Source organism: Sinocyclocheilus grahami, unplaced genomic scaffold (assembly GCF_001515645.1).
Source record: "Sinocyclocheilus grahami isolate Dianchi unplaced genomic scaffold, SAMN03320097.WGS_v1.1 scaffold24.1, whole genome shotgun sequence".
Lineage (NCBI taxonomy): Eukaryota > Metazoa > Chordata > Actinopteri > Cypriniformes > Cyprinidae > Sinocyclocheilus > Sinocyclocheilus grahami.
The window spans coordinates 3,033,370-3,051,283 of NW_015505203.1; the positions used below are offsets into that span (position 1 = coordinate 3,033,370).

The 17,914-nt window shown below is 35.4% G+C and overlaps 1 protein-coding gene across 1 annotated transcript in view; it reads right to left on the reverse strand.

Moving 5' to 3' along the window:
• The window catches only part of LOC107563436 (aldehyde dehydrogenase family 1 member A3), a 32,750-nt gene that overhangs the window by 1,667 nt on the left and 13,169 nt on the right, over window positions 1–17,914 (reverse strand). Inside the window, exons 6-12 of the mRNA XM_016248316.1 lie at window positions 12,890–13,018; window positions 10,997–11,110; window positions 9,380–9,482; window positions 5,493–5,677; window positions 5,250–5,414; window positions 3,848–4,005; window positions 1,843–1,917 (exon numbers count right to left, since the gene is read on the reverse strand). Of these exons, the coding sequence (XP_016103802.1) occupies window positions 1,843–1,917; window positions 3,848–4,005; window positions 5,250–5,414; window positions 5,493–5,677; window positions 9,380–9,482; window positions 10,997–11,110; window positions 12,890–13,018 (929 nt within the window). The remainder of the gene's footprint in view (window positions 1–1,842; window positions 1,918–3,847; window positions 4,006–5,249; window positions 5,415–5,492; window positions 5,678–9,379; window positions 9,483–10,996; window positions 11,111–12,889; window positions 13,019–17,914) is intronic.

A 17,914-nucleotide genomic window follows, 5' to 3' on the forward strand; every position in this document is an offset into this window, starting at 1 on the left:
TGCGTCCACATATTGAAAACGCAATGTCTTTTTTACCCCAAATGTAGCGATTATCCCCTGCTAACAGCGGGAGCCATATTCATTTGACTTTTTGGCCTTATAAATATAAGAATCTGCACCATATTTTTGCTCCGTTTGGGCCTCTGAATAAAACTGATGTGTTTTTCCTCCTTGATTATGAGCTCCATATTCTCACTATATCATACTATATGAGCCATAAAAGCCTGATATATCAAATATGACACTCAGTAAATGAGTTTAATTGACAATTAAAAAGTCTAGTGTTTTTCTGAATAAAATGTTTCTGACTTATTTCATATGTCAGGGTTTCCAGGGTTAAATTATAGTGCAAAAATCTCTACAAACATTAAAAGTAGATCTCAGGGAGAAAAAAGAAGAAATCGATATTAGGGGTGTGGAAATTAATCGTTGCATTCTACATTCTACATCAATGCAGTAATAGACCATAATCGATTATAGCCTTCTGACGTCATTCGCATACGCGCTTGTCACGCAAATATTAAAAATGCACGCTCTAGTCTAGTTTAAAATTTGAGCTTGGCTTTTCCCGCATATGGCAGGTGTGTGCGCTAGAGACAATCGCGGCGGCTTCACTGCACAACATATGCGCTGTGAGGCACGTGCGCATTGCTTGACAATGCTTCCACTCGCTGTTATTTTAGGCTTTTACTTTAGATATGCTTTCATTTCTGCCGTTTGGAACGCAGTCCATATTAGATGCACAAAACTCACGTACTGATAGACTTTCACGAGCACTTTGTGTTTGTTTGTCCTGAAGCTCGCGGCTGCGGTTAAATACACTTGCATCTACGTTTATGATACGAAATTGATGTAAACACAGCCAGTTATGTTTTCAGAACAGGACAAAACATCTCGAAATAGATCTGTGCATTAGTGTGACTGCAGTCTATTCAAGCTGCCACTGTCTATGCTCTCATCACTAATAACCAAATGCCAATAATGCGGAGGAAAAAAGAAAAACCCATAACTATGATTGTCTGTAAACTTTCGGATACTTAAACAAAAAGCACTTTCAGTATTGGGAGTGCTTTTTCACTTGTAATTGTCTTTTTTTCCCCCCTTTATTACTTAATATTTGCTTGCATGTTTTAAAAGCTATATTTACTTTTAGTTCTTAAACATAAACAATTAATTAATCTATTAATTAACATAATTATTTTAAACAGTAGCCTGCATATATAATTTAATAAAAATGCTCAAAATCAAGAGTAGCGTTAGTTCTGGCAGGTCATGTTAGTCAAGCTTGAACCAGCTGACTCTCAGCTGATCCCCATCAACCTATGGGAATATGACACCTATCTAAGTATTCATATATAAGGTCCTGCAGTAGTATCAGCAGTTTTCGCATTGCTCAATAGCTAATTACCCTCCTCCATCCCCAGCTCCTCCTTTGTCAGTCGGGATTCAGCCTTCTGATTCTCCTTTGAATCAGACTAATTCTAAAATGTGTACATAAAATTATTGAAATTGAACAATATCTGCAATATATTTATGTTGGTTCTGTTCTGTTTATTGCTGTTATTGCTGCCCTCCCTGCTCTCATTCATGCTAAGCTGCATGGATGCGCAGGGAGTTCTTGCCCAGAACAGAACCATACCACCAATCCAAACTGTATGCTAACTGTCAATCATCTTTGACGATAGTGGTCCTGACAGAAATAAATTTGATATAATCTTGATGCATTGTGATATCGAATTGATTCGAATCGTTGACCAGTGCCGATTCACAGCCCTAATCAAAATGTATGCTGATATGTTTAGACAGCAGTGAAAGGAGGTGAAGACAGTCTGCAGCACTCACAGCTCTCGGCCGTTTCCTGACATCTTGTATCCTCCGAACGGAGCTTGAGCATGTAAAGCGTTGTAGCAGTTCACCCTGGAGGACAGAAAGAGACATGACCTTTGACCTCACCTGGAAAATATGTGCTCTCTCATTGCTGTATTGCATTTTCAGACATAATTAATTATATACAAATTCAAAAGGCCATATTTAGGTCAGAGAGATCCCAAAACTATGTATGTTTAATTATATATTATAATTATATATTTATATATTACATATTTATGTATCTATTAATATGCATGTGTGTGTGTGTACACTGCCGTTGAAAAATTTGGGATCAGTAAGACTTTAAAAACTTAATGTTTTTAAAATAAGTCTCTTCTGCTCACCAAGTCTGCATTTTTTGATCAAAAATACAGAAAAAAACAGTAATATTGTGAAATATTTTTACAATTTAAAATCATGTTTTTCTAATTTAATGTATTGTAAAATGTAATTTATTTCTGAGATGCAAAGCTGAATTTTCAGCATCATTACTCCAGTCTTCAGTGTCACATGATCCTTCAGAAATCATTCTAATATACTGATTTTTTTAGGCAGTGGCTATTTACACTAAGTGCAAATAAGCATATTTTCTTGCCGATAGATACTATTTACACTAAGTGCAAATAGCTATAGATTCTATTTACATTTTCTGCTATTTATCCTACTTATTGCAAATAGTGGCAATTATCTGCACCTCAGTATTGTAGTACATTATAAAACAGTACGCAACAATAACGTATTGAGTGTAAATTATAATTTTAATTCAAATTAGTAAATGCATGCCACCTTATTGGGACAATAAAGCCCTCCCTACACCTACCCTAACCCTACCCGATACTTTATTTTCAACTTTTTGATTATTTTATTTTATTGAAAATAAATGCCTTTCCGATGCGACATTAGATTTGAAAAGGGAGAAAAAAAGTTCGGCAAAAGGCAGATTCGAACTCGGTTCAATCGCATCTAAATACGCGCCTTACCATCTACACCACCGACCCTGATATTTAACAAGCATCTTTTTTCAGTGTTGACTATCCCAATCATACATTGGTGGGTGGAGCTAGTGTAAATAGCCTCTGCCAATAAGTTTTTTTTAACCCTTTAACTGTCACCCGTCCCCTCTGTGGGACGCCTAAGTTTCCTTCACTATATTACAATTAAATCCTAATCTAATCATGACAAACTATATATCATTGGAAAGGTCTAAAACTCCTAAATAGATATTTTTCCAATGTTTTTGTTAAAAATTATGTAGGAAAAGTACTAGATTAATTTTTGACAAGAGTGCACCTCAAAAATCTACATCATATCAGGAGTCTTCTCCTGATCTTCTTTGTTGCCTTTTTCTCTATCACACTTTAGAAATCATCAGAAATTATATATCAATTGAAAACTTTAAATCTCAAAATTCATCCTTTGAAACCCATTTTAAAATCAAACATTGTATTACCATGAAAATGGTACATCAATTTCATGTTACAAAATGTTTTCGTTCATGAATTATAAAAATGTAAGTTTGGATCGTGCACTTTCATGTCTGTGTTCAAAAATGACAGTTAAGGGGTTAATCAATGTTGGAAACTGTTGTGCTGCTTGATATTTTTTGGAACCTGCAATATTTTTTTTCAGGATTCTTTGATGAACAAAAGTTAAAAAGAAGACTATTATTCAAAACATACTGTAAATATTTTTTAACAATTTTATAAGTCACTTTTTTTTATCAGTTTAACACATCCTTGCTGAATAGAAGTATTATTTCTTTATTACTGTCTTTTCATTTCAAGTTTTCTTATTATTTAAATAATTTTGTGCCCATCTAGGCCCAGGGTAATTATTATTAAATTAGATTGCGTTATATTGTTCATTCCGCTCTGTAAGATATCAGTCTTAAAAACCCATATTGATCGACCACTGGATTTTGTATTTATTTTGATTAAAAGCTTAGAGTGTAACTGCAGGAGTTTAGCGAGTCTCTAACCAGACGGTTCCAGCCTCCAGCGCCGCAGACACGCTCATGGCGCGATGGATGTCTCGTGTGAAGACAGCCGCTGTCAGGCCGTACTGTGTGCCGTTGGCTCTGTCGATCACCTCCTCCTGCGTCTTAAACTTCATGATGCACTGAACCGGCCCGAAGATCTGGAAAGCACGGATGTACAGGTGCTGACAGGAATAGTGCATGCAAAAGGAGCATTTTACGTGACTAAAAACTAAAGGAGCTCATTTGCATTCAACAGCAGTTCATGATCATTGCTTTCAAGCTCCATAATGGACATAAATGCACCTGTTTACTGTACGACTTCAGAGGTCTTATACTTTTATGAGATTTTATGGTGTTTTTTGTCCTATTTGGAGCTTGACAGACGTGGTCATATGAGCGGTTGTGGTACAGAAAAGAGCTGCAAGAACATTCTTCAAATCCTCATTTACTGTCTAGTGAAAATATATAACATATAGGTTTGGAATGACATGACTATTATGTGTGTGTGTGTGTATATATATATATATATACTGTATGATTAGAAACATGAACGAAATTTCAAATTTAAATATCTTTAAATATATATATATATTAAAATATGTTTTATATTTAAATATAAAATGTTATATATATATAACAATCACAGTGTTATTATTGTTGTAACTAAATAAGTAAATATTGAATGAAATTTGAATGAAATTTCAAAGTTAAAATGTTTTTATTTAAATATTCATAAAATATATATAAAAATATGTAAAAAAAAAAATCATACTGATTTTATCTTTTATTATTATTATTACACATTTTAAAAAATGGATTTAATCAACAATTAATCAACTCCCTATCTGGCAATCTGAGGAAAATTTCAAAGTTAAAATGTTTTTTAAATATTCATAAAATATATATAAAAATATGTAAAAAAAAATCATACTGATTTTATCTTTTATTATTATTATTATTACACATTTTTAAAAATGGATTTAATCAACAATTAATCAACTCCCTATCTGGCAATCTGAGGACAGAAACAGATCAGATGTCTATAATGGCACAATCATCCAGCAGGTGGCACTACAGGACACCAATTCAGATTCCTGTCACCTGAAGAACTCTGTGTAGCCCAAAGTTAAGGTTATGTAAAAGAATCTAAAATAAATGACCTCCCATTCAATTAAAATATTTATGGTTCACTGGATGAGCCATGGGGGGATTCTTTAATCTAAATAGGACAATTGTAGGTTTTTAAATAAGGGAAACCATTTTTATGTCATTTTAAGGGAAATAAAAAATGAAATTTAAACTTTTAATTTACAATTGTATTACACCTGCCCTACATGTAGCTGCTTTTCCATATGTTTAACTATTGAAAGTGCACATGCTCCAGCACAGAGGAGCGTCGTACCTCTTCTTTGGCGATGCGCATGTGGTCTTTGACATCAGAGAAGATGGTGGGATGGATGAACAGACCTCTGTCCTCCACCGCACAGCCTCCGCACTCCAGCGTCGCCCCCTCCTTCTTCCCACTGGCCACCAGCTCCAGGATCTTATCAAACTGATGCTGGTTGATCTGACCCAACATCAGAAACACATAAACAATCTGCACACAAGAAGAGAAAGCACTCAGAAGTTAAAACGAGTCGCTCACCTGCGGCCCGTGTGAGGTTCGTGGCTCCAGAGGGTCTCCGATCGCAATATTCTTGGCTCTTTCCACACTGAGACGCAAAAACTCGTCGTAAACCGCCTCTTCCACGTAGACGCGTGACGCAGCAGTGCACGCCTGACCCTGGTTAAAGAATGCGCCCTTCTGCGTCTCCTCCACCGCCGACTGCACTGCACACACACACACACACACACACTTTATACAACACACTTACTCTTTTCCCATGCCCTTATGCTTTACGCAGCGGTGCCAATGTTCATGCTTAGATTCATTTGTAAACTTTATAACATCATGCATTATATCACTACACCCTTTCTGGAGTTTAATGAGCTGTGCATTAGTGTAAATCTGGGTTTGTGTGCAGATGTGAACATGCATAATAATAGACGCATGTGAAGCAGTGAGTTCACAGATGCACGGGTGGTCTGGAGTATTGCAACATCACTGGGGCTGAATAAACTCCAGCCAAAAAAACAACCCGCACCACAATCAAATGCACTTGAATCAGACAGTACTCTCTACCTTACTCTTATATGTACCGCTTAACCCTGTAAAGCCTACTGTGTCATATTAGCTATATATACAGTACTGTGCAAAAGAATATTAGGATTTTCACCAAAAAAAAAAAGGTTCTTTTGCTGTAGTGTGTCAGTAGGAAATATCAGTTTACATTCCCAAACATAATTCTGCCATTAATTGTAATAATCCAGTGAGATTTTTGTATGCATAAGGAATCTGACAACAGCCAGTGCTCCACACAGAGATCTGGGCCCGTATTCTTAAGACCTCTTAAGACCTCTTTTAAGGGTTAAGATGCTTTCTGAATTACTTTTTTCTTTACTAGGATCTTTTCTTTCATTTTAAGAGGAATCACCCACATTTCTAAGAATTTTCTTAGAATTTTGTTACTAGGAGCAACTCTTAGCACTAAGATTTTCATGAATAAGGGCCCAGATCTCATCATCATCATCAGTCTGTCTGGGATTACATAAAGAAACAGAACAAACTGAGAAGAACTAAATCCAGAAGAACTGTGCCAACGTCTCCAAGACACTTATAAAAACTTTTATGGTGAAAATACCAAAGGCCTAAGACTTTATATATACATATATATATATATAGACACACACACACACACACACACACACACACACACAGGCTTGTCTGGGTAATTAAATAATTTGCATTTATGTATTTGGCAGAATGCTTTTATCCAAAGCAACTTGCATTGCATTCAAAGCATGCATTTTATCAGTTCATGCATTTCCTGGGAATCAGATCTAGGAGCTTGGCATTGCTGTACCATGCTGTACTGTTTGAGCTGTCAAAAATGTCTGAATGTCATTGCATTAGACGAAAAATGACAAAACATGCACTCAAATGCTGCAGAAGCTTCACAACACTTAAAATTCTTAAATCAAGATGCATTTATTTGAGAAGCATAATGACATATGATATTAAGATTTGTTTGCTGAAAAATTTATCAAAACTAAGTAACTTTTTTCTTAGATGAGATGAGAAAAAAACATCTGCCAATGGGGGTAAGAAAAATTATCTTAATTCTAAGGGAAACTATATTTTTTTCTTGCATCCTTGCTATATATTTTTTTCCAATTTTAAAGCAGAAAGTAAGTTTTCATAAATTTTTCAGCAAACAAAACTTAATATCATCTATATGACTATAATGTCATTATGCTTCTCAAATAAATGTATCTTGATTTAAGAATGTTTAGACATTTATAATGGAAAACAAGACAAAAATACTAAGTAAGGAACTTTGCTTAACTATGAACATGTTCCACTAATGAGCCACAAAGACAAAATACTGTTTGGTTTTAGTTTCAATGCTAAATTTAAACCTTAGTAAGATTTCAAGTCATGTTCATTTGAATAAACATTTTATTACATTAATTACTATATAATGTAATGTTGTATTGTATTAGTGTGCTATTTAGTAATAATATTACTAATACATAATAAAAATAATTAGTTTTTTTTTTTAATGAAATGAAAACCCATCGTATGGAAGCCCATTTCCGCCACTGAATAAAAAATAAAAGAGGTAATTGCAACTTTTTATCTCACAATTCTGACTTTTTTTCTCAGAATTGCATGATATAAACTTGCAATTGCGAGACAAAGTCGCAATTCTGAGAAATAAAGTCAGAATTGCGAGAAAAAAAGTCAGAATTACAAGAAAAAAAGTCAGAATTGCAAGAAAAAAAGTCAGAATTGCAAAAAAAAAGTCAGAATTACGAGAAAAAAAGTCAGAATTGCGAGATTTAACTGGCAATTGCGAGATTATATCTTACAATTCTGTGAAAAAAGTCAGAATTGCGAGATTTAAACTTGCAATTGCGAGATTATATCTTACAATTCTGTGAAAAAAAGTCAGAATTGCGAGATTTAACTGGCAATTGCGAGATTATATCTTACAATTCTGTGAAAAAAAGTCAGAATTGCGAGATATAAACTTGCAATTGCGAGAAAAAAAGTCAGAATTCCGAGAAAAAAAGTCGGAATTGCGAGAAAAAAAGATAGAATTGCGAGAAAAAAAGTCCGAATTGTGAGAAAAAAAGTCAGAATCGTGAGATTTAAACTTGCAATTGCGAGAAAAAAAGTCACAGAATTGCGAGAAAAAAGTCAGAATTGCGAGATTTAACTGGCAATTGCGAGATTATATCTTACAATTCTGTGAAAAAAAGTCAGAATTGCGAGATTTAAACTTGCAATTGCGAGAAAAAAAGTCGGAATTGCGAGAAAAAAAGTCGGAATTGCGAGATATAAACTCGCAATTGCAAGAAACAAAGTCAGAATTGTGAGAAAAAAAGTCGGAATTGCGAGAAAAAAAGTCAGAATTGCAAAAAAAAAAGTCAGAATTGTGAGAAAAAAAGGCAGAATTGCGAGATTTAAACTTGCAATTACGAGAAAAATAGTCAGAATTGCGAGATTTAAACTTGCAATTGCGAGAAAAAAAGTCACAGAATTGCGAGAAAAAAAGTCTGAATTTTGAGTTTTTATCTCGCAATTGTGACTTTATGTCTCGCAATTCTGACTTTATAACTGGCAATTGTGTTTATATCACGCAATTCTGAGAAAAAAAGTCCGAATTCTGACATTATATCTCGCAATTCTGACTTTATAACTGGCAATTGCGAGTTTATATCTTACAATTCTGTGAAAAAAAGTCAGAATTGTGAGATAAAAAGTCGCAATTACCTTTTTTTTTTTTTTTTTTTTCAGTGGCGGAAACGGGCTTCCATACCATCGATTAGTAAATTTAGATTTTAATTTATTAATCTAGCAAATATACTAGCATTTATGCAGAGTGACTTAAACATGAAGATAATACAAAGAGAAAAAATTTCCAAAAGAGAAAAACAAGTCATTTCAATCCATTCAATTTTTTACAAAATTATTTATATATAATTTATAATAATTATAAATTATAAATTATAAATTAAAATGATTTATATATGTATTTACTTATGCATCTTATTCTATTGTACTTATTTTATTGTTTTAATTCATAAAAAGTAACACATTTTTTTTTAAAAACCTCAATGCCACAATGGATCAATTAAAATCATATATTCCAGAGAACCATGTAATACGTTATTATACACGTAACAAACCTGCAAATGTTTGATTAAGTGTTGCTTTCCCTGAAAATGAATGCACTTGGGTTTTGTTTTCTACTGCAATGACATTCAGAAGTGTCTCTTAAGTGTCTAAATACTCTCCCCTCTTTTAAACAGAGAGCAGCAGCTCTTCATCTGGGAGGATGCTGCACATATCGTTCCCATTCCCTGTTTTTCCCAGCGCGGTCGTTATTGTCTGAGCGGTGGGATCTGGAAAACCACATCACTCACGGTCTGAGTCAGCAAACACAATGCAGGGGTTTTTCCCTCCCAACTCAAGAGTCACTCTTTTCAGGTTGCTCTTGGCCGCCGCCGCTTTGATCAGCTGGCCCACCTGAACACAAACACAGCGCAGGACAATAACCAGAGCGCTCACTAATGATGCCTCCACAAGCCGCTCTTATGAATATCAGCTGGTGTATTATGTAGATAATGACAGGAAACGTGCCCAAAACAGCACAGCGCTTTGAAACATTACAGTTCAGAGCACCCAGATTCAGCTCACATGAAAAATGCGGATCTTAACCCACAGAACTGATATCTGAACGAAATGGTTTAACAGTATTTGAGGTGTGACACAAATTTGCAGGGGAAATAAATCTCAACGTAACATCTCAGATGTATCTGTTGATCTTCTCTGCAATCTAAGTTTCTCATATGGAAATAAATAAATCATTAAATACATTTTCATATATATTTTGGCCATATATAAAAATGATATAAACTGAAAAAACGATCTATACACAGTAGTTATACACCAACTTAAACATCAAACTCATATATGTATGTATATATTTGCAAAAATAATCAAGGAAAAAAGTCAATTATACTGTATGTGGGTCAAAGACGTTAAGTAAATAAATATACAAAAGCGATTATATGTCCATAAAGCACATTAAATGTAAGCAAAGTGTCTACTTTTAAGGTTTCAAATAAGTTTTTGGAGAATAAAATGTCAAAATTTGGTTGAAAAAATGTCATTCAGTGTAACACAATATTTATGTCAAAATTCAAACAACATGCCTATTCTGACTTGTGCATATTAAAATATATAAAAGAATAAGGGCGCATATTACATTTTATTGTGTTTTAAATGAGTAAAAAATTCTTACTGACAAATGGGCAAAACCTAGGATAGTGGCAAATTTTAGAAATGTAAAATTACAACTATTTAGTATTTAGGGTGAAAGTAATTAGTCTTTTAATATGTCATAAATTGTTTTGTTGTAAATATGCCTGACAAGATTGCTACACTGAATTTTAGCAGGTCTCTTCTGTAAATCAGGGGAAAATGTATGATATTTATTTTTGCTCAGAAAAACAAAAACAAAGTTGCAATTTAAATTAAACAGAAAACTTTTTACATTTTTTGGGGAAAAACAACAACAATTTAAATCAGTATTACACTTATTGTTTTTATGCTGAAACCCTTTTTCGTCTTTGACCCATATATTATAATTTACAAATTTATTTACAATATATTTGCATCACATTTTAATAACTCTTATTTTCTCAAATTTTCCCCCTTTTTTAGATATATTTTCAATCTAAATATACTTATATTATTCAGAATATATTTTTCAAAATACATTGGCATTCAAAAGTTCAAAGTAGATTTTGGCATGTCAAGGTCTAAATAGAATATATTTTTTCATTTTTAAAATATATTTCTCTAAGCTGCACTGCTTACCATATTTATTTAAAATGTAGATTTTTTTGGCAGGAAAACAAAAAATCTTACAGTATGTCAACAACTGCATTTGTGTCATTCACACTCGTTTGTGTGTCTTCATCTTTGTATTTCTCTTAAGGCTTTGTGCAATGAGCTTTTTCTCATAACTTCCTCACCTCTGTGGAGCCTGTAAAGGCCACTTTGTCGATGTTCATATGACTGCCGATTGCCGCTCCAGCCGTTGGTCCAAACCCAGGCACGATATTCACGACTCCGGGTGGAAAACCGGCCTGTATATAGCATGATAGAAAGAACAGGCTTTATTTGTATTACTTATAAAAACATACTAGCCTAATACTGTTTGATACAGCTTAATTCTTTCCTTTAAAGGAAGAGGTTAAAATGGGAAATGAATAGGTCAAAAAATTACCCACGGGGACAGAGACAGCAAGACTGCTGATGTACACAAAGAGACGCTTTTCTTTTGAGGATTTAAACCACATTGATCTCATTCATGATGATGAAGACATAAATCATCTCTTTTTTAGATACAGACGGCTTGAATAGAAAGCAAGTGGCGGTTGACTGAAGGCTTGCAGCTGCAGTTCATGTCCTTACAGCAATTCATGTGTCCTGCTCTCTTTGAAGAATTAAACATGATAATTTGAGCGTTTTGTATAAACAGAGACAGAGCAACAACTCATTACCCACAATGCAGCTGAGTCATTTTGTAATACAGCCAGGTTCCCAACCGGGTTTATACCCCTCTAAGACTGCAATCAATGTTCAAACGTTTGAATTAGTGCTTTCAAACGATTAATCGCATCCAAAATACAAGTTTTTGTTTACATAATATTTGTGTGTGTACTGTGTATATTTATTATGCTTATTTAAATACACACACATACAGTATATATTTTTATATTCATATAATTTATATTATATATAAATATATTTAATATATAAACAACATATTTTTCTTAAATATATACATGCATGTGTGTGTGTATGTATATATACATAATAGATATACATAGTACACACACATATATTATGTAAACAAAAACGTATTATGGATGCGATTAATCGTTTGACAGCACTCGTTTGAATAAATATATTTAATTCATTTAATTACTCATTTTTGAATATAAGATCAGGTATTGTAATGTAATATGTAATATTTTGAGTAGTTTTTTTATTTGAATGCATTTTATTTATTTTTTAAAAGGTATTTTAAAGATTTTTTTACACTGTAACCTTTAAAAACATTTATAGTACCTTTAGATTTTATAAATTTATGAATCTAGCAGATAGCCTGGCTTTTAGCCAAAGTGACTTTTAATCCAAGAGAGACAATAATATTGTTATTGTTATGTATGGTTTTTTAAATACATATTTTATTTTATTTAGTTATATATTATATTTTATAAAAGTTAAAAATTATATAAAAGTTTGTTCTTTTATTTTTTATTAATTTCTTATTTATTTAATTTTACAAAAAGTAACAAATTATACAAATGATTTGCTTTTTTATTTATTTTTTGCTTTATTCTATTTCATAAAAAGTAACAAATTATACAAAAAGATTTGCTTTATTTCATTTTTTCATTTATTTGATTTGTTTATTTTTTATAAAAAAGTAAAACATTTTATAAAAGATTTGCTTTGTTATTTATTTATTTAGTTATTTATTCCTTGCTTGCTTGATTTTATTTCATAAAAAATAACTAATTATAAAAAAATATTTGCTTAGTGTTTCAATGGACCAATCAGAATCAAGTATTCCAGAGACCAATGCTATAATTTATTATATCCACTGGGGTGCAAAAAGCCTCTGCCAAACTTTAATTTGGCATCATAATCTCACGATCCCCATGCAGATCAATCATGAAGCCCCGGCTGGGAAACCCTGGCTTACAATGTTTGTACAATGCACACAATCAAACCACAAAATCTGGGAGCGAGAAAGGCAGCGCTGATGCAATCAATCATCAATGTCCATATTAATAAAATCAACTCAACAAACGAGAACGCCAAACCAAAGCAATGAGCCCCCGCTGCCCCCTCACCTCCTTTATGAGCGCTCCAGTGTGAAGAGCCGTCAGCGGGGTCTGCTCAGCCGGTTTAATGACCACCGTGTTCCCACAGGCCAAAGCCGGCGCGATCTTCCACATAAACATCAGCAGAGGGAAGTTCCACTACAAATACAGAAGACAATTAAACGGATTATGCAATAAATAGCTGACAACGGGTTGTTGGATTACTAGAAAATAATGCACCCCCGAGGTGGTAAATCGTGTCGTTTACGTTATTTTCTAACAGTTCAGTGGACCAGACACAATCACGGTTACCACACCTTACCACATTGTTCAGATGTTGTATTTCAAGATTTTCATCAGGTTTTTGTCCTTGTGTGTAATTTCTTATGCATCCATTATTATGGGGAAGTCGTGGCCTAATGGTTAGACCCAAAGGTTGTGGGTTCGAGTCTCGTACCGGCAGGGATTGTAGGTGGGGGGAGTGAATGTACAGCGCTCTCTCCCACCTTCAATACCACGACTGAGGTGCCCTTGAGCAAGGCACCGAACCCCCAACTGCTCCCCGGGCGCCGCAGCATAAATGGCTGCCCACTGCTCCGGGTGTGTGTTCACGGTTTGTGTGTGTTCACTGCTGTGTGTGTGCACTTAGGATGGGTAAATGCAGAGCACTAATTCTGAGTATGGGTCACCATACTTGGCCACATGTCACGTCACTTCACTTCACTTCATTAATTCCAAAACATAATTTTAAAACTAGCAACGGAGGATTGAGCCATTGATAGCAGACTAATGCAGTTAATAATGAAGTTATTAGACAGACGGAAAGAGAGAGAGAGAGAGAGAGAGATTAAGCGTGTGGGAGAATAATAAAACGTCATTTTAGAGCAAAAACATGGAAATAATTTTTTTTGCTTTGTGTCGTTGTAGGGTTTAGTTATTTTGCTGTTGTAAACTGTAAAGACCTTTGAAATAACTGAAATCATTTGGCGCAGTGATATGAACATGTAATGCGGTCAATACCTGCCTGGAACTACTTGAGCCATGCATTTCCCTCAAAATAATCATAGACTTTATAAAAACATGGACGTAGTGTCCGTGACGTCACCCGTAGGATTCTAAAGAGCGTTTCTGAAGCTCAAAGTGGGCGGAGCCGGCCGTCACCATCTTGGCAGCACGTCACTCCTGGATAATCGAAAATGGGCAAAGAGGCGGTGACAGCAGCGGCAATCCACCTGTCACTCAAGTGGCCACGCCCTTAATAATGCAGAACTTTAAGGCTTAATATAATTTAAACGGATGAGTTATAAAAAAATTCACCCCTTCACAGTTGTCATGAAGGGCAAAATTAGCTATATAGACCAAAATAATTTTTTGAACCAGGCTGTAAACATGTTTTTTTCTGCTGTAAAGTTGGGCATTTTAACATGGGGAGTCTATGGGATTGACTCCCTTTTGCAGCCAGCCTCTAGCGGCCAGTCGATGAATTACAGTTTAAGTCACTTCTGTGTTGGCTTCACGAGAGAGAGCGGGAGGTTGCCGCTTGAAAATAATTGCACACCTTACAACGTTCATCAACCAATCAGAATCAAGCATTCAACAGCTGCCAACCCCACCCCTATTGTAGACCTCAAATAGCTCTGCCCCTTTTCAGTGCCACACCAGTTGTCTTTTGTCTTCTGTTTGGATTTCCACAGCGTGAAGGTAAGTTCGTACAAATTTATGAATGAACCGCTCATTTTAAAATCTTCCCAATCTACTGACATATGATTTGATATTTGCTTCGAACTTTACAACCCACATGGTAACTTTCGTTAAAGGGGTCATATGATGTTTTTTTAAAGATCATTATTTTGTGTATTTGGTGTAACAGAATATGTTGGCATGCTTTAATGTTCAAAAAACACATTATTTTTCAAATACTGTACATTATTGTAGGTCCTCTATGCCCCGCCTCTCTCAAACGCTTAGTTTTCTACAAAGTCCCTCCTTCCGACAAGCGCAGTCTGCTCTGATTGGCCAGCACTCGTCGGAAATGTAACGCCCCTTACCATAATCGCGAGCTTCATCTTTCAAAATAAATGTAAAGACAGAGCCCGAAAGGGGAACAGAGTAGTGATGGGAAGTTCGGATCTTTTTACTGACTCTGACCTTTGAGTTTCGTTCAGCAAAATGAACTAATCTTTTTTCCGAGTCATTTCGTTCATTTTAACAAAATATAATTAAAATGTTACGTGTTACTTCCCTAATATGTCTACTACTTACGCAAACGTTGATCATACGACAAACAATACAAAACTGCTATAAGAAACAGAAAAGATTAATTCATTGTTTACCTGAGTCTTCAGTCTATGATTAGTTCACCACCTCTTAGCTGACAAGTCTTCGGGTTTGGGCTTATGGGGCTGTCACGTGATGAATGATCGACTCGGGAAAAACCCGAAGACTCGAGATGAACTAATCAATTCTCTTTCCGGCTCAGACTGCATAGGATAAACTTATGGGGCTGTCACGTGATGAACGAACGACTCAGAAAAACCCAAAGACTCGAAACAGGTGAACTACTTGACTAATTCCAGTACAGAACCTATAGGATGTTGCGCATGCACGACTGAACGAATCACTCTCCGAGACGACTCGTTCTCCCCGAGTCAAATTAAAGATTCGTTCAAAATGACCGAATCGTTCAAGAACGACCCAACACTAGAACAGAGTCTCGTGACAGACACAGTGATGAAGCTGGTATGTGTTTGCAGTACACAAGCCACAGTTAAGACAGCTGACTTCACTGTGATGTGTTTCGCTCTCTCTCTCTCTCTCTCTCTCTCTTTCTCTCGCTTGCACGCACACACACACCCCTCTCTCTCTCTCTCTCTCTCTCTCTCTCACGCACGCACGCACGCACGCACGCACACACACAGCTCTCTCTCGCGCGCACGCACGCACACACCGCGTCTCCCTGACATGGCTGCTTCAACACTAACTGCGGTTACTGAAACCACGCCGCCTTTCTTTGCGTGAACATTTGTGCCGCATTATACAAATATTTCCACATAGTGAGGTAGATATGTGGGGGTGTGTTAGAACGAGCCGTTTTAGGGGGGCGTGGCAGAGTCTTAACTTTTATAAAGATTATCTCTTTGGTTTTGAGACTTTAGTCTTTGCAACTTCAGGGATCTTATCTATGCACAATCAGCTTGTAACACTCCAAAGAGAAAGGAAAACTTGAAATCGCATCATATGACCCCTTTAACTCTACAATAATTAAATCCACTTCATTAGCTAATTACTCTTCAACAGCAATGCTATAGAGCTGCCGCAAAAACATAAGTTCAAAGACAAATTTGTAAAGACGGCTAAGCACTTGTTTCGCTGACATAAGGTCTGTAAAATCAAATAAACAAACAAATGTACATCAGTAAAGCTGTGCTAGTTTGATTTCAGCCTGACTGCTTCGGAACTGTATTGTTTTTTTGTTTTGTTTTTAAAATGGTCTTTGAGTGTTCCTGTGTGGTTGCTAAGGTATTCTGAGTGGTTGTTATGCAGTAGCTGCTACAGGTTTGATAAAAACGGAAACTAAAAGTAGAATAAAAAGCTTGTGAATAAAGTGTGGCATGAACATTGACGTTACCTCAGCCGTCTTTAAATATAAAACACACCATCAAGTTAATTGCTGTTCTTTGTTAAATTAGTTACATAAATATGTACACACATCACTTGTTTACCAGTAGAGAGTTGTTATTTGTACATCTTTTTGTATGTTGTCATGCAATTAAACATGTTTCTGGATTGCATTTTCACTTTTCTTATTTTTCTCTCTGAGTGACTCATGTGCGCTGAACGCCAGCGTTGCTTTCTCTAATTACCACCAAATCAATCCCAAATATGAATAATGATGTTATGATATAATCTCCAGTGTCTATCAACAGTTTGTACTTTGTTTCCAAAGCAACGTAAGACAATAAAAAGCAATTTTCATTGATGAACTAAGATTCTTGGATGGCCTGATTTGATAAATGATTTGTAGGCTTTTGTAACATATGAAAATTGAGACAATATGGTGTATCAGTGATGACAGTAACTTCATTTATAGTCAAGAACTACCCACCCAGAATCTTCAAACAGGCCCTTTAATTACAATAACTTTGTTTATTATTATCAGAACAAAGACGACTGCCCTATGGATGCATGCCATTCATTCAATTAGATTCTTTAAGAGTATTGGCAAAAATTGTGCAAAATTGCAGAATTCACTGTCACAATGTTTGGGTTTTCTTTGCAGTTGCTAGGGTGCGAATGAGAATGAAACAGCTTTGAATTAATTTTTGCACTAGGTTGTTGGGTGGTTAATAGGGTGATACATAACATTCATAACTTTGAAAACAGTCAGAACACCCTGGCAACCACTCTGAAAACCCTAGCAACACCCCAGCAACCACCTAGAAATCCCCTAACAACCACTCTGAACACCCTAGCAACCACCTACAAATGGCACTGCAACCACTCACATCTCCTTAGCATCTTGGCGGTTAGAAACACACTAGCAACCACTTAGAAAACACTAGCAACTACCTGTAAATGCCATTGCAACCACTAGGGCTCTATGAAATCTGTTTTATTTATTCCCAAATTCTGTTTTATTTATTCCCAAATAATGTAATCTAATTACAAATACTTAATCTTTGGAATCTGATTACGTAATCCAGATTACATGCAATCAGTTACTGCCCAGCTCTGAGTACCTGTACAGTTTTTTAGCGTGTGTTGAGATCTTTGGTGGGCGTATGGGAGATATTTAATTACACGAGAGTCGAATCGTACTTTCGTTTCATAGCTCACGGTCACGCTGCTTTCCTGTAATTGGAATTAGTGTGGATTTAAAGCTTCACAAAAGATCCCCATAGTGACGTCAAGTGAGAAAACAGCCTCTGTACAGTAAGGAAACCAAACAAGGCCTTGTGGTTTCAGAGAGTCGTGAGCTTTCATAAACATTCATAAGCTTCAATGGCACGTCAGATCATAATACAGTGCGCTGTCTGCGAGAGGGAGCGGTGTATT